This window comes from Blennius ocellaris (assembly GCF_963422515.1).
Source record: "Blennius ocellaris genome assembly, chromosome: 18".
Classification (NCBI taxonomy): Eukaryota; Metazoa; Chordata; class Actinopteri; order Blenniiformes; family Blenniidae; genus Blennius; species Blennius ocellaris.
The window spans coordinates 11,848,305-11,865,864 of record NC_137667.1 but is presented as its reverse complement, the minus strand read 5'-3'; the positions used below and the strand labels follow the sequence as shown (position 1 = coordinate 11,865,864).

The 17,560-nt window shown below is 42.5% G+C and overlaps 1 protein-coding gene across 1 annotated transcript; it reads left to right on the top strand.

Moving 5' to 3' along the window:
• The first annotated feature begins 1,025 nt into the window (after positions 1 to 1,025).
• fntb (farnesyltransferase, CAAX box, subunit beta) lies at positions 1,026 to 17,021 on the top strand. The gene is made up of 12 exons (XM_080513698.1): positions 1,026 to 1,198; positions 3,190 to 3,254; positions 6,591 to 6,663; positions 7,421 to 7,512; positions 10,485 to 10,631; positions 11,298 to 11,381; positions 12,715 to 12,801; positions 12,873 to 13,002; positions 14,521 to 14,653; positions 14,864 to 14,975; positions 15,083 to 15,197; positions 16,595 to 17,021. Exons 1-12 carry the CDS (start codon positions 1,106 to 1,108, stop codon positions 16,733 to 16,735), a joined length of 1,272 nt encoding a protein of 423 aa, XP_080369824.1. The 5' UTR covers positions 1,026 to 1,105; the 3' UTR covers positions 16,736 to 17,021.
• Positions 17,022 to 17,560: the final 539 nt, after the last annotated feature.

Genomic DNA, 17,560 nt, shown 5'->3' with positions numbered 1-17,560 from the left:
ATATGGATAAACGATCCCCCCTCTCCCGCAGCCCATGTCTGCTCACACGGCCGGCATTGCAAGGTGTGCCTCTGTGCCTCTTTCTGCCCCAGTGATGCTCCAGCAGCCTCACGGCAGCCTCCAGCCTCCAGCCTCCGGTGGGTGGGTGCGGCGGAGCGACGTCAAGCCGCAAGAGGAGAGGGACGCTCAACTTCCGGTGGGGATTTTTACAATAACAGTTGTATTTTTTATTTATTTAATTTTTTAGTGGGGGTGGCTCGGGTGGAACAACCCGAAAAAAGGATTTAAAAAAAATCAAGTGTATAAAAGGTATTTGTTTTATTAACTATAGTTTAAATAAAACAGGAATATTAAATGCATAATAAATGCATTAAACATGCAGATATAATGTTTTACCTCCCAGCAAGAAGATCGTGGGTTCAAATACTGGACGAGCGGATTAGTTTGCATGTTCCCCCTGTGTGGATTTCCCCTGGGTCATTTGCTTTATTTCCATAGGTTGTGTGACGATAATTGATTATCACCAATAAAGTAAAACAAAATCAATCTAAATTGCCTGTAGGTGTGAATGTGACTGTCTCTGTGATTGCCCTGAAGGAGTGGCAGCTTGTCCAAGGAATTAAAATGTGCTTTTGTTTAACACTTGGCATTCCCGTAGGCCAAATCGGATGCTTCGAGAGCTTCTTTTACGTCCCTGTTCTCAAGTGTTTATCTTGAAGGTTCAATAGCAGCACTTCCGGTAGTTTCAGCTATTGAATTTACATTCCCTGTGAAAATACCTGCGCTTACACTGCATTCATGGCCTCTTTCGGCGACAATGAAAAAAAACAACAACAAAAAAAACTACCTCAAATAAATCAGATAATTTATAGAAGTAAGATAGAAAAAAAAATTGTTTTAATTACCTCTGCTCGATGTCGCGCGACAGCGCGCAACTGAGATTTGAGTTAAGTTTGTCCCCCCGCAGATGCCGTAGCGGGCGTGCGCGCAGCTTCCTTCTCTCCATCTCCTAATATAAAAAGTGAGTCAAACTACCAAAACAAGCCCGCACATCACATCATCCCTGCGGGGCTCACATCACCTCCCATCGCCACTCGCCACCGCCATGGACGGCGTACCTCTGCGCTGCTTCTCGGAGGATCACTCCGCGGAGATGTTCGTGGATGACGGTGTGGAGACGGTGACTTCAGTGGAGCAGGTGAGCCGGAGATTAGCTTCGTTAGGCTAATGTGGCTAAAGCGTTAGCGTCTTTCATTCCACCCCCCTCAGGATCAAACCCTCGATTAAGATTAATTTCACCCCATTATGTTTTATTCCGTCACGATGGACGAGGAGAGCGGTCGGGGGGTGTTTCGGTGGCGGTTTGGTTGATGTTTCGAAGTCAGCAAAAACTTTAGCCCAGTGGTAGCTAGCTTTGCTCCTTAATGAGATTAAGTTTGACTCTCAGCTGTTCAGGGACACGACTCTGCTATAAAGCTTTGTTTTCAACAAGCCTAGAGTTTGTCTCGGATTCCGGAATGAATAAACCAGTAAAAAGTAACTTGATTTGCATTTTCTTTTTGTCATTTTTTTTGACACCTCTTAATGCTGCACAAGCGCGTTAGACCGTTAAGGCAAAGCTTTATAATGCTGGCTTAAATCTACAGTACTTTCAGATTAGTGACAACTTTGGTGTCATCGTAAAACTACAGGAAGAAAAAAAAAACACATTTTGCTGCTTTTATTTAATCCACAGCACATTCAGATCAAGCCTCTTTTTTTCTTTTCTTTTCTTTTTGTTTTTAGCTCTGTCAATTCTATTCCACATATTCATTTTTGAATCTCACCATCAAGGTAAACCTACAGTCAAGTCAATCCCCACCCTCTTAGGCATCTTACTCCTGGATTATCTGCGATTAAAAACCTTAAATCAATTTAAAGTTCAAGACCTTTATATGTCACTATCGCAATTATAGAACAACTATTATAATAATAGGAGTAGTGATTAAAAAAAACATGTGTATATATGAGTAGAAATATACTGCAGGTGGTTCTGATTGTGCACTCCACCGAGCAAACCCACCTCCTCACCTGCTGCCCATCCAGGTGGTGATAACTCCCTCAATTGGTGCAGCTCTCCACCTCTGTCCTATATGTTGTTTCTATGTTGAATAGAATTACTGCGTTTACTTCTTGTGCCATCTACTATAATTACAATCCAATTTGAAATCATTGCACAGGTTATATCTGGATTGGATAATCTGGGAGAGACTTCTGATTTAGCAAATCCCCTTTTGAGATTAGCAATATCTTTATTCTGTTTGGGAAAATAAGAGAATAATTAACTTTTATCAACACATTTCTGAATAGAAAAAAAAAAAACCTCCTGATGTAGCTGTAATTAGGATTATCTCAGTCAGTGATTCCCATGTAAAAAAGAAAAATCATCCAATTTTGTTTTCAAACCATTAATGTTTCATGTAACAGAGGTGGAAGTTATTAAAATATTTGCCAACTGCTTTGTAAAGAGCGTTGTTTTTATATTTCCATCTGCCTGTAGACAATGATAAGAGAAGGCATGTTGAAATTCATAGTAATTTGGTTAATGAATGTGTTAAACCACCTTTAACTACCTTTCTGCTCTCTGCAACGAGATGGAACAACTATGCATGTATGTATTAATTGTTTAATATGAAGACATAGTCACCTAAAAATATGAGAAATGTTTGCATACCTTTATTTTTGATTAAAGGGAAACTGTAAGAGTCATATCATTATTGTTGATCTCCTGAATTTACATTTAACGAGTATTCTTTTCTAAAAACTGATAAAAAAAATTTAACCAAAAATCCAATATTTGACATTTAAAGATGGCACCATCATTTGATTTGAGCTGGATAAAATGCCTGAAAACACACTCTTGGCAGATGTTCAAGTAATATTTAATAGTTGCATAATATTTAGTAAAAGGCACACACGCATACAGATACTATTGATGAGAATTATTCCAGCACTTTCAGCTCCACACAGAGCAGCTCGCTGTGTAGAGCATGTGTGACTTTATACATCAGAGATTTGAAGCCGTAAACAAACCCGATCTTTGCTCTGCTCTCAGCTGCTATTAAGAATTTGCTTATGAGTTGTTTTTCTTCCGCCGAGGATGACCTTCACCGAGACTATTCACACTCTCCTCTTCTTCCCTCTGAACAGAAAAAAGTGGAACGCACCATTGAAGAAGTCATCCATGTTTACAAGCAAATACACAGCTTACCACAGTGAGTATTGGTGTGAGCGGCTCCTTGCGCAATGTCAGAGTGCTGAATCTTTATCGTCTACCCTTTATCAGCAGGGCTTCCCTCTGTCTTCAGTGTGATCAAGTTACCAACTATATCATTCTTGCTTTCGAGCTGAGCCAAAAAAAAATTATTTAAAGAACATTTTTTTTTTTCAGATCTTTGCAGGTTAAGAGGTTTCTGGCGTTTAGAGTGAAGATGAATTGAATCTGTCTTGCATCGCCATGTCCAGTCACGAGCATCCTTGAAGCTCCTGGAAGTCGTTGTGGTTGTTTACAATGATGCATTTAATTTCAGATTTTTTTCTCAAAACCTCCGCCTGAAGGAATTTCAAAACAAATCAAGTTTGCAGAAGTTGTCAACATCCGCAAGTGGATTTGTAGGAATAAAGTAAATTTATCTCCGTTTCATTAGTGTAGCTGCAGTCAGTTGCTGGATCATGAGCGCTGAAGTCTCACAAAACACAAATAACTAATGCTTCAAGTCGTCGCCCTGAAATGGAAAGCCGGAGTACTTTCTGCTACTGCGACTGCTTGGCGGCAATAAAGTGGCACATTACCGTTTACACACTGGGATCTTTCTTTAAATCATACCGAGAATTATGCTGGTATTATTGTGAACGATGAACACGCACTCCTAGTTCTCTTCTCCCTGGAAAAAAGGAAAACCGCAGGTCCTAAACGCACTGAATCACGTTGTACCCTCAGCCTCACAATTGTTTAAGAAATTTGCACAAACCTCATCTTGTGAATGGCAGAAAATGAAGCCGATTTACTGAGACGTGACACTCATTTCCAGTATCGTGGTAATTTTGTGAGATCAAATCGCCAAATGGACTCGGTCTAAAAACGTGATGTAGTTTTGTATATCCAGTGACGCACGTGTTTTCCATATCCCGCATTAATGCATAGGTGAGGTACTGTGAACCGGCTGTACTTGTGATCATCTAATCATGCGACTCTCCAGTCTTTATGAGTCGTCTCCCGGCACGCCACTCATTGTCCGCAACCGTTTCTCGTCGGCGCCGCGGCAACGTGTGACGGCGTGTTGATCAGCCCACGTGCTTTTCTTCTGCTAACGGCTGTCGTCACGTCTCAATGAGGGGCCTCGATTCATTTCTATAGCAACCACTGGACATTTATGCTGCAGCCGCCGCAGCCGGCAAGGAAATGCGTTAAATCAAAATCAGCACGTTTAATCAGCGAAGCTCTGATTTGTCGTGTTGGCGTGTTCTGAGGACCAGTGGATGTGGGTTCAACCAAGACGGGGGGGGTGGTTTAATTAGTCCTCTCGGAGGGAAAAGAAGCATCAGGACTTTGCTTATTATTGGCCTCCTGCCAGAGTGTTTTGCAGCAGTTTACAGAAATATGTGCTGACCTTTTTATCTAATGAGGAGCACAGCTGCATCCTTCTACCAAGTTAACTTTTCCAGTAATACAGAAACTTCCCAGATTATAATTTGTTACTTTGAAGTTTATTCCGCATAAACCATGTGTGTATCAACATATATTTTGTGTTTCTCGGCTAATTGGCGACTCTAAACTGTCCACAAGCAATAATCCTGTGTGGCAGATCTTTCCTGGGTGTTCGTCATCGGCTCGGATGAAGCAGTTCTAGATGATGGATGGACTTTTGGTCTCGTAGTTTCATGGAGATCGTCTTGTTCGATTCTGCAAATCCCATTGGAGCTGTTCTCTTGGGTTTCTTTTGTGAAGCAACAAATATCTTTGTGCAGAATCGAAACTATGAATTGCAGTGTGTGTGCTTCTCTCTCTTTTTCTTTTTTTAATTGGCATTAGTTGTGCTCAATTTCAGGCTGAGATTACAGGTTTCACTTTGCACCTCTCATCTGCAGCCGGCTCTGCTCTCAGCCTTTTAACAGGCTCGGGTTTCGTTGGGCAGACTGACTTTTTTTTTTTTCAGCTGCAGAGCGCCGCTCCTGTGCTCCCTGCTGCATAATCGCTGCATCCAAAGCTCGCAGAGCGATCAGTGACTAACCCTGTGTAGGTGCAGCATAATTACAGCGTGTACAGTGAGCGGAGCGTGTGCAGGGCATGTGGAGAATAGGTCTGGGTGGGTGAACGGATGCAGCAGATGAGAGGGGAGTGTCGGTTGTCTTTGACTCACTGACACATAAACGTGTGTGTGTGTAAGAGAAGATGCTGAAAGCCGCACACATGCTCGCTGATGATAAAGAGAGCAGCTTGTAACTAAGGCTGATGGTTAATTTTGTGTTTTCTAGGCACAAATTAAAAGCTTCTCCATCGACTTCATACTGATTTGTTATTTCGTTTGTCTGAAATGGGATCCAAAATACACTCCGGGGGCTTCACGATAAAACACATTTGAGTCCATAATGAAAAAGCTTCATCACATTACCAGTTGAAGAAGACAGAATTTAGCAAAAAAATAAAGGTTAATCTGTCTTAAACATAATGTATGTCGATTGAAGGATAAGAAAGAAAAGGGGAAACTACACTCAAAGGGTCTCGGCCCTGAACCGTGCAGGGTTTTGTTTTTGCGATCCCAGCTGACTCGGGGTGAGGGGAAGGTGGTCACTGTGAAGCAAGAGCGCCAACTGGCTAAATGAAGCTTCGTGAACCCCTTTTAGTTTTCTGACTCCCACCAGATGGCGCTCTTGATTTAAAGATGGAGGCTGAAAGACTGGCAATGAAGTGTGGTTTCAAACATTTGTTGAACACTGTCACCTTGTGGCTTCAGAAAATAAAGACGGTGGTTCATGAAGCTTCATTTGGCCAAGGCTAGTGCGAACCACTCCTCCACTGTGCCGCCAACCCAGTACATGTTCTTGTTATGCCTGCTTGTCTTGCATGATCAAGAAATTCTTGATTTTTATGTCTCTGTTCTTTATTGTTTCTCTCTTGACTGTCTAAACACTGCTTCTCATTGTGTAGTTATTTTTTTTTAAAGTTCAAGCTTGTGCAGAACGGCTTCATACCACAGTGTTAATTTGATCACTTGGCAGTCTTTGTCCTGAATGATGCTTTTTAAAATGAACCTGAGGGAAAACGCAAAGTTTTGATGCATTTCAACAAGAAATGGAAAATAATGGCAATAGAGTTTCAATAAGCTCCCAAGGCTTGGAAATATCAAGACATTAAAACATCATCTTAATATGATGGAGAGGGAAAACAACTCTGTTGCTTTGCTGGTGGCTCATTATGTGAAATATGAAGCATATTTTAAGTGTTACAACTTGACGTTTCACATGGTATTCACTGTATAATATCCCCATTAACATTTCCTGTTGCATTCAAGCTTCTCCCTGTTGATAATCTCTTTCTTTTTCTACTGCAGGCCAGCATTGTTGCGGGAACAACATTACCAATATCTGAAGAAGGGCTTACGTCAATTATCAGACGCCTATGAGGTAAAACACAAGTTACTAGCCACTCACCATTTCAAACAAGCCATAACTGATTAGTGATGGTTTACAATCTATTTCCAAAACAAGATCTCTTCATCTCTTTTAATGTTGTTAATCTATCATTCTTTTATTTTCATATGTAGAGAGCTACATTTGCTTTGCTGCCCCTGTAAATCTTATCCACCTCCAGGGTTTTTATTCAATCCACCCTGGAGGACAAATGTCTTTAGTGTACTTATTATGACTGACCTCTTACACACACACACACACACAAGCACAATGTTGCTGCGTCCCTGATGGGCTCTTTCGCTTTGAAATGAAAAAATATCACAAGAAATGTCCTTGTCTCGTAGGTCCCATATGTGTTTTTTTTTGTGATGTTTATTTTGATGATCCAGAGGCAGAGTGAGCACTCAGTGTTTTTCAGTTGCACTTGCAAGAATCAGTGAAACAAAAAGCCTTATGAAAGCCGCACAGGCAACATCACATATGATCATAAACACTAAATCTCAACATAAATGTGTAACTCTGGACTCTTTCTGCCTTGTTTCTGTTTGGCAGACAGTTTTGTCTCCGACTGGTCGCTCCAAAGCTTTTATTGCTATAATTGGTCATCTGCTGCCCGTTTGATCTTGTGTGTGTGTGTGTGTGTGTGTGTGTGTGTGTGTGTGTGTGTGTGTGTGTGTGTGTGTGTGTGTGTGTGTGTGTGTGTGTGTGTGTGTGTGTGTGTGTGTGTGTGTGTGTGTGTGTGTGTGAGCAGTGTCTGGATGCTAGCAGACCGTGGCTTTGCTTCTGGATCCTTCACAGTCTGGAGCTACTAGAGGAGCCCATTCCTGCTGCCATCGCCTCAGAGTGAGACACACACACACGCACGCACACACACACACACTCGACAGAGTCAGGCTGGAGCCACATCCGGTCTGAGTGCTGCCAGGGACTTTTTGATTATTCATTGCCGTTGCGTAATCCTCATAAAAACTTCAGAGCAAGTATGAGATGGACAGGACTTGTTGCTGTTCAGTCTGCTCTATGTAGATAATTTGGGTAATATACACATTCATTGCATGTTTTTGTTTTGGGTTTTTTTGGAACTGTGAGAGATTGTTGAGATTGAATTTGGAGTCCCTGGAGACAAATCTCCATCTAGTTTCATGTTATATATTTCATTGTCCTTGTCTTGCTTTTGTTGGCACGCAAAGCAATCAGCATTTTTCATTTATAATTTATGCTAAAATCAATCATCTTGTCTGAAAGGCAGCCATGAAGCAGAAAGCAAATGAACACAAAGTAAAACGAAAGTAACTTAACAACTTTGAAAAGTGAAGTCGTTAAAGTCTCAGTGTCGTATGACCCTGGAGCGTAAAACAGTAAGAAGTGAGAAAATATCCAAGTAAAAGTACAGATATCTGAAAGTACGATAACAAAGTTTGTAAACATGGCAGAACAAATGAGGTGTTTGGTCTTTGGTGGGGGTTTTTTATAATCTACTTATACATACTTATACTTTATATAATCTAGTTATACAACAAATTCATGTTCCCTCTTAATGTGGCACTATTGCCAATCACACGTTTTCTTCCTTTGCATTTCTACGGCTGAAATGTTCAAACCAACTATTGTATAATAGACGCTCTCCCCTGCTCTTTGTTTGAATGCCTTCTGCAGCGGGCCGGTGCTTCGTGCAGATGTTGACGAAATTGTGCACAATAGGCAGGTGTTTCATTCGGGAAGCCGTTACACAATTCTGCAGTTGTTGCCACACAAATGTCACTCGATTTAAGTTTCCGTCGCTCACAAGTAGCAGCGTGCAAACCTCGTGGCCAGTGGCCATGCCAGACCGCCATCCCACACGCTCGTTACAACTGCACACCGGCTGGCACTGCCCAGAGCCAATGGGACGCCTCCGATCACGCACAGGATTTATTTCAATACCCGTTTCGCTGGCTTTGCTTTGGGGCTTTCTGCGTATTTACATATTTCAGAACTTCAGAGTTACTTGCCACAGTCGATCTACGCCGCCTCAGCCCACGGGGATGCAACAGCTGTGATGGTCGTGAGAAGATAATTAACGGAGTTTCTTAATTTACAGTAAAGAAATGATAAATGAACAAATGATGCTGTTGATTTTTATGGTTTGAAAATGTACTTTTCATATTGGACTGTCATAAAAAATGTTTAACCCATTAAAATAATTACTTGAGACTTTAACATTAAATTACTGAATAAAATAAAAGTTTCTGCCATAAAGGTTTTTCACGTGACCATTATGTCAACTTAATACACACAGCATGAAATACTATTGTGGAAATTATTTCATCTACCAAATCTAAAGTTTTTACTTGATTTTAAGAACATTTAAGTGCACTTTTTGTTTCAAATCGAACCACACAGTGATATTGGTGCACAAGCAAAATAATCCTTTTAACATTATCGGAATAAAATCATCCTTGCAGGGAGTCTTTGATCATAAATATAAAGATTATACTGTCTCAATGCAAGGAATTGTTAAAGGTAATGTTTCACTTGAAGGATGCAAGTCATATCTTAGAGTGTATGATGCAAAGATTAATAAAAAAAATAAAAAGGCAATACAAAAAAGTATTTTCATTATTAAACATTTTGGTCATACATCTGCGAAAGCAGTCAAAAGTAGTCGTCAAACTATGGAAAAACGAGTGAAATTAAGTAGTGATTAACTTGACATGGAATGTTATGTCATAAGCTCTTTAAGGAATGCTTAATTATTGCTTTGGGCTGCAACTTCTCAGTGAAATCTCTCATTGCAAACGGTAAATTAGAAGAGATGTAACTGAGTTAATAATCAGAGACTCACTTACGTTTTCATCTTACGATATGGTTTTATAGCAGTGGCTTCAACAAATATCAGATGTGTTGAAAGCGGAAAATAAGTGAATGTATAATAAATGAGCATAAATAAATGGTGCCTTGTTAGTTTTTGTCAAGTCAACATTTTAAACTGAGAATTTGGACATTCCCATCTGGTAACTCTCCCAGTTCCCAGCAGGATTGTTCCATTAAGGTACGCTGACCATTTCCGTCCTTCCATATTCAATTTAGTCCCGCAGCTGTGGCGTAGAGAACACAAACAGTATTTGATGATGATTCATTTCTTATGAGCCTGTTTTCATGGAGCTTGATTGAGAAGATACCAATCAGGAGAGCGCCGTTCCCCAGTTGGGAGTGTTCCAAATGTCTGATAATGAGAAACATCTGCGCCACTATCGGCCCGCAAGACACTAAAACGACGCTTGTAAAGTTCATGCTGACACGCATCGCTTTTACATGTTTGGATATACGACTGTTTATTTCTCAGTGCCACACAAACAGCCACGGGGTGTTTTTCACTTTCCGGACAGCCTTGATACGACGCCAGATCGTTCCTTCATATCCCAGTTTCTCATGAATTCACTTCCACTCAGAGGGTTTGCTGTTCTCCCGATGCAGGGATTTCTGGGAGGTTTCGGCTCGCTCGCGTGTTTGTAACAGTCCAGACCGTTATCGCAGCACTCGCCGACTCGTTGACGGAGGAAGCTAATCGCAGAAGCATTTCTCAGACAAACGCTTTTTTCACAGCTTGAAGTCGCCAAACGGCCGACTTGTGAAGAGCGGAGCCGTGTGAGTCAGGATCTCCACTGCGGCACCGACGCTTGTGATGCACGCCGCTATCGCCCCGGCTTTTAATTCTAACATCAAGTCCTTAATTATGCCGGAATACTGTTTTGCTATCTGACTGCAAGCGTGATTTTAATCACACGTGTATAACCTCTACCTCTCTCTCTCTCTCTCTCTCTCTCCCTCCCTAGTGTCTGCCAGTTTCTGTCGCACTGTCAAAGCCCCACAGGGGGTTTCGCCGGGGGACCGGGGCAACACGCCCACCTCGCACCCACCTACGCTGCAGTCAATGCCCTCTGCATCATCGGCACAGAGGAAGCTTATAATATCATCAACAGGTAGGACCACGTCCGACTCGTCACCTCACCGCGCTGAGCGTTCACCAGCAGGCTGGGGGGAAAAAATGATTCTTGGTTGACCTTCGACTTTCACATTTAGTTTGGTTCTTAACAGCTATTGGGATCGAGAAGCATGAAAAGCTGAATACTATAAAAGCCTGTTTCCCTTTGTTTTATTGTAGTGTATTTTAAATCCCTAATATCAAATCACCGGAACTCTTACTCCATGTCTCACATTATTATTGAAGAGTTTAAATACTCGGACAGAAGCTAATCCTATAGTTTGATCACCTGAAGTCCTGTTTACCCTCCCTTCTGTTTCAAGCTGCTCATCAGCCGTTCTTCTGTAATAATGCTTCACATTCAACAGTTCAATAGATCCGATCGTCCCTGCAGAGCTGCACTTTTAATAACCCTGGCGGCCTGAGTCGTGTGAGGAAACACAGCAGCTGTATTTCAATGCGCCAGTAACTAATAATGAGAGCAAATAAAAGATCTGGTTGCTTTTCCTGTGTGTGACGAACAAAGAGAAGCTACTGGTGCAGATTTGAGCAGCAGGTGTCGACTTTGTGTCGATGCTGTATTAAGTTTGCAGAATTATTTTCTTTCCTCCTCGGATTTCTAATCTCTCTCTCTCGCTCTCTCTCTCTCTCTCTCTCTCTCCAGGGAGAAGCTGTTAGACTTCCTGTGGTCAGTGAAGCAGCCTGACGGCTCCTTTGTGATGCACGTTGGAGGCGAGGTTGACGTCAGGTGAGAGCTCAGAGGAGACAACTGCCTCTTCCTCCTCCCTCACATCTTCACCTTGACTTTTCGTCAGTGCCACGCAGGGAAACCACCCTTTTTTTTTTTTTTTCTCCCCCAAAGCCACTTTGGACATTACGTCTGGAATGTTTAATCCCTTTATGAGTCTTTGTTTTCTCTTTGTCTTTTTTCCTCTTCCCCTTTGGTTTTGACAAACGAGCAGAAGAAATCCCCACATCTCTCTTGCATAAGAGTGGATTTGTCCGTGTTTGTTTCTCTCTGCTCCGCGGAGCTGTGGGTTCTTCTTAATAAGCTGCCTTTGAGGTATCGCCTTGTGTTTCCACAGAGAGCCTCTAAAGTCAAACTTACTTTTTTCACTCTAAGGGGAGCCTGTTGTGTGTTGCCAACCAATTAGCAGCGAGCCGTCATTATGCATTATTAAAACGGCTTTGTTTTTTTTTTCCTCGCGTCTGACGGATTCGCTTATCAGTTTCTGCAGCGTGAAAACCAAAATGTCAGCTTGTAGCAAACAGCTGGCTTTGTTTCATATCTCGACTTACTACATGCATTTATTCCATTTGAAGATGCTATTTAAGTTCAATTTGAGCGGGGTGGTGTTTAATATTTGATATTACTCTTCAATCAATCCTATTATGAGGAAAGTCAGTTATTTTCTACTTTGTTTTGAACAAAGCATTGAACCAAAAAATGATCTAATTCTCTAAAAAGCTACCATTGCTTCAAATGTGACAAGTTTCTGATCAGTTTTAATCAAAGTGGGGTAGTCGTACCTGCTAAGAATGCCAATTATTTGGATAACGTGGACGCTGTTTTCTTTTAACCATTATCTGAAGGTATGTCGTTTCTTAATCGACCCCAGTGTTGTAATGAAGTGTCGTGAAGTCGCTCTGAAACGGTTGTAAGGCAGCCGAGCTGCTGCGTCTCTGAGCCGACTTGGCTTCAGCCTTGGACTTGAGATGTTTTATTGTTTCTATTTCACTTAACTCCAGTGTACAGGAAGTGTGCCTTAACAAAATATGTTGGATGTTTCAATAGTTCTGGACAATAGAAATGTTTTTAGTCATAAGAACATAACACTGCGGGTCTTCAGAGGATTAATTCATGTAAATGCTTGACTCTCGATAACTGGTTAATTCTCGCAGGGTTACAGTCTCTTTGACTGCACAGAAAGTGTGGCTGCTCTTTTTGTTTTTTTGTTTTTTCCCTTACTCTGCCCACGGACTAAAAATACAAGAGTTTGGAGGAAGATGATAAAAGTTGAGTGAGGGCAGACTTCCTGCTCACCCACGTTTGTTTCAGCCTGTGTTCCTCTGGGTCGTAGGAGTGCGTACTGTGCGGCTTCGGTAGCATCGCTCACCAACATCATCACACCCAAGCTGTTTGAAGACACCATCAGCTGGATCCTCAGGTATGAAGAGAAGACACTCCAACAGTGGGGGGGGGAGGCTTTTCTTCACTGACTCATTCTATTCCGTTCAGGTGTCAGAACTGGGAGGGAGGACTCAGCGGAGTCCCGGGGCTGGAGGCTCATGGCGGCTACACTTTCTGTGGCACCGCCGCTCTCGTCATCCTGGGCAAAGAACACATGCTGGATCTCAAAGCCTTGCTGGTGGGAAAACTTTGTGTTTTTCTTTAACGACGTGTGAAGTTTGCCCATTACGTCAGCGGTCTGTCCAGCACAACAATGAAACGAGTAAACAATCGACCGACGGCTACTAACATGGGAGCAGAAAATGATCCAACGTATCAAAGTGGGACGAAACAATAGTTTCTAGATTCCCAAGCAGTTAAAAATGCTGGACCTCATCCACACGCTCTATACTGTCCTTCACTTGAGTTTTAATTCCGGATAAACTGCTCTGTCAGCTTCAGATGAAATCACAGATTCTTTATGAGCCTTTAAAACCTTTTTTTGATCCAAACTATTATACTATAGACAGAGCGGCAAGTACTTTCACATCAAAATTTCCTTCAGTGGATTGTGAAGTGACCCTGTTTGGATATGTTGCTGGACCCTGCTGGTGGAGTTTCCTGCCATATTTTTTTTTTTCCACCTCTGGAGCAGCAAAAGATCACGACGGCAGTCGTGGAGTTGCTCTGCCTGTAGCGTTGTACTCGGGGATCGTGCAGAAGCTTGTTGACACGACACTTAAGGTCACACACAAGTCTGTCGCCAGTGGGTTTGCCTGCAGCTATTTTCCTTTCGCGTTTTTTTTTTTTTTTTTTCTCTGAGCCAGTGTTGAAGCTGCTAGCTCACGGTCACCATCCTGCAGCTCCCAGTCAAATCCTGGAGCCTTTTGCGTGTCGCGTTCCCCCACCTGCCATCGGGCCAGTAAAACGTCCCTCGTTTGTCTGCGGTGACTTTTGATTCCTCAGCCTAAAAGTGTCGGGTCGGCTGAGTGCACTTGTGAGGTGTCCCGTGTCACCGCCTTGTCCCCCGGTGACACTCCAGCCCGGGCGGAGACGCCCTCGAGAGTAAAGGTTGTAAGACGACACCCGATCAGGAACATTGACTTCCAGCACAACGCCGCGACTGAACCGGGTAAAATCAACAAAGACTTGAGCTTTAGAAACTCCACAGGACTACGCAGCCGTGTTTTAACTTCATCCATCATGAGCCGATCCAACCTCAAACACAAACTGAAGAAAATTTCACCGGCGTTATTCTTGATATTTATTTAAAACTTTACAATGTCAACGTCCCAACGATTATCATGTGCTGATCAGTTCAGGGTCGTTTGCTTTCACGGTGAGAAATAAATGAACATAAATGACTTTCTCTTATTTCATGACGAAACTTGTTACTCCTAAAACAAATTCTATTTCTGCTACCTTTGCTTATTTAGTGAAAAAAAAAAAATAGCTATGTTTTTATCATTGATTTTTGTTGTTGTCTCCACACAGGATCCATTCCATTCAAACCAGTAGCTGCAGATTATTTCAGTTCCAGCTGATGTTTTCACTTCTTTCGGTGTTTTTTGATCCAATTTGAATGAAGCAAACTGGATGAAACTATTGTAAATTCTCCTGGTTGAATCCTAACCACGATTTGTAGTTTTAAAGATGCAAAATGGAGAAACTCTTTTAAAAAAAGAAAAATGTTTTGTTGTTCTTTCTGGTTCTCCAGCGGTGGGTGGTCAGCAGGCAGATGCGGTTCGAGGGAGGTTTCCAGGGCCGCTGTAACAAGCTGGTGGACGGCTGCTACTCTTTTTGGCAAGCTGGAATCTTGCCGCTCCTCCACAGAGCCTTATTCAAAGACGGTACAGTTCAATTTAGCTCCTGTTCTCAAACCACACAACTCCATGTCCACCTGACAAAACAGGTGTCGGTCATCAAAATATCAACAAAAACCTGAAAATATTTTATATTTCTGATATGATCAGTTTTTCACCAATTTTATTATTTTTCAAACTGATTTTTATAACACAAGATTAATTAAGTGATTGAACGGTTGCCTGTTGTGGTCGCAGGAGAGACGGAGCTGAGTCGGCAGCGGTGGATGTTTGAGCAGCAGGCCCTGCAGGAGTACATCCTCCTGTGCTGTCAGAACCCCGCCGGGGGGCTTCTGGATAAACCTGGCAAGTCAGTACCTCACCATCTGCTCACACACACACACACACACACACTGTACAGACAGAAACAGGTTTCACATGTTCTCACTTGCACTCGTGTTGTGTTTCCGTGTCCAGATCGAGAGACTTCTACCACACGTGTTACTGCCTGAGCGGGCTCTCCATCGCGCAGCACTTCTGGAACATGGACCTCCATCATGAGCGGGTCCTCAGCAGGGAGGAGAACCGACTGGTGAGGAGGATAGAGGGATTACATTGAGTGAAGGAGAAAACAAATGGGACTTTTAAATTCTCATTTTCAACTCCACTGTTCAGAACACTGCGAACTTGTTTTTGTTTCTGGTGGGATCTCCTCCAGTTTTATTAGAGGAACGTAAACTAAGCTTTGAGGTCTCATAACGGGTGCAGAAATGAATACGATGCTTCTCACTCGTACGGATGAGGGGAGCTGAAATGAAACTGTGTGGTGCGAAAAGCCTGCGCAGGTTGTTTCTATGGCAGCGGGACGGCTGGCTGCCCGCATCACCGGCGTGGCGACCACACACCGCCTCACAAGCTGGGTTTTCTGCCGGTGTTGTGATTGTTTCTATCAGCTCTGTCATGAAATCATAAGAACAAGCTTCTTCCTGCGTTGTCTTGGTTACCACGGCGATGAGTGCTGGTTGATATCTTCCAGTTGGTTGTTTGAGGGGGAAAAAAGAGGATTTCAAAAAATATCGGTAAATGAGTAAAGAAAAAGTGTTCAGGAAACATTTGTTGTATAAGTATATTTTCACTTCTATTTTTTAGAAAAGTTTTCTGAAAGCAGCTTTATTCATTTACATTTATTAGAATGTTTCTGCAAATGTTCTTTAAAATTATTATACAACATGTAAATACACTTTTTTAATGCAGTTTTACAGTACAGGCTTATAAAATAGTGCAGAAACTTTGCTTGTTTCTTAAAAGACAGCATCAGTTATGATGACATAATACATGAAATCTTGATGTTTCTTATCGTTGATCCAGCAGCTTTTTTTCCCCAGTGCAGTGAAGCTTTTGTTCAGGTTTCAATTCAAGTAAAAATATCAAAAGAAAAAGTGGTACAGCTGTAGAATACAGGAAGTTGCTCTTGTTGAGCTGTGTTTCTGGTGACTGCGGCGGCTGAGGGGCGGAGCTGCTTCCAGTCGGCCTGCAGCCGCCAGGTGCGACCAGCTTATCGATTCATGTTACGGTTTGTCAAAAGTGCACTTCATAACATTCAAAACTGAAAAATATATGAAAACGGTGAACGCCTGAAAGCAAAGGAAATCATGTGCAGCCCTCCTGCAGCTAATTACTGCTCTGAATAATCGTGGATTCGTCAACAAGGAAGTAAATCTACCACCATGTCTTAAGTTTTGAAATTTCAGCCACTTGCAGCAGCGTCAATAAACCGATTCCCGTACAGTGAGACTTCTTGGAAAAGTGACAATAGACGGGAGCAGCAGTTCATATCAAGTAATAGTGAAAGTATGATGACACCCACAGCCGAGGAGAAACTGGGTCACTGCAGCTCATTAAATGAATATGAGGAAGAACAACAGAGGAGCGTTTCAACCTAAAATAATGAAGCACAACTGATGGGGGATTTTTTTTTTTTTTTTTCAGGCTCCAACTCATCCAGTTTACAACATCTGTCCAGAGAAGGTGGCTCAGGCTCTGCTGCACTTCCGCCAGCTGCCCGTCCCCGCAGACGAGCGAGGGTCGGACCCCCTCCCAGCAGCAGCAGCAGTGAAGCCTCAGACCTAGTCGGCCTCGGCAGAGATGTCACCGTGTGCGAATTGGCCAACTCTGGGAACCGGACTCGAACCAGAAAGCCAGTCAGGTCTGAGGTCGACGAGCCCAGGAGCCGGCGGATGGGAGCATTTCAGCTCAGCAATTCAGTGTGGGGGCAGATTCACATCAGCCGATTATTTGTTTGTTTTGTTTGTTTTTTTTGCTTGTACCGCCTGTCGTTTTCAGTCTCTGCAATAAGAATGGAACTTTATAGTTTCATCATGATGCAAGTTAATAAAAGTTTATACAGCAATTGTCACACGGGTGATGGAGGATTTCTTCTGATACCTTTTGCACATTCTTAAGTTATGGGCCAGAGTCCATCTGTCATGTGTTTGGACTGTGGGATGAGTCTACGGTGCCCAAAGCGGTCTGGAGAGTATGCATAGTCTTGCTGCTGCATCCTTTGCTTAAAGAGTGATTTGCATTAAGTAAATGGTTCACTTTCATCTGGACAGTGAAGGAGGACCAAGAGACAGAGGCAGACACTAAGTAAATACTTCACACAGAGACCAAACGTGTAATCAGACAATAGCAGGAAAACCACCGTCTGAGCTACAAGGTGTAACTTTTAGGACAGAAAAGTTTGTTCTCTCAGAACAATGACACCCCTGGGAACTTTTTTCTTTAATTTTGAAATTGTAGCCGATGTCCACAGGAGGTCTACACCCAAGTTCCCGGCTTTGATGCAGTGTATACACTGTACGTAGAGTGAGTTGACCCGGTTTGTCTCCCAAGCACACGACTTCAAACCACCTGTGTAAGTGGAGAATCTTTACATAATATGCCTTCGCTGGT

Bases quoted from the DNA above. Each gene is read 5' to 3' on its own strand.
- fntb (XM_080513698.1), top strand. From the start codon at position 1,106: ATGGACGGCGTACCTCTGCGCTGCTTCTCGGAGGATCACTCCGCGGAG. The intron at 6,664-7,420 runs GTAAAACACAAG...GTGTGTGAGCAG, and splicing joins AATTATCAGACGCCTATGAG to TGTCTGGATGCTAGCAGACC. The intron at 7,513-10,484 runs GTGAGACACACA...CTCCCTCCCTAG, and splicing joins CCTGCTGCCATCGCCTCAGA to TGTCTGCCAGTTTCTGTCGC.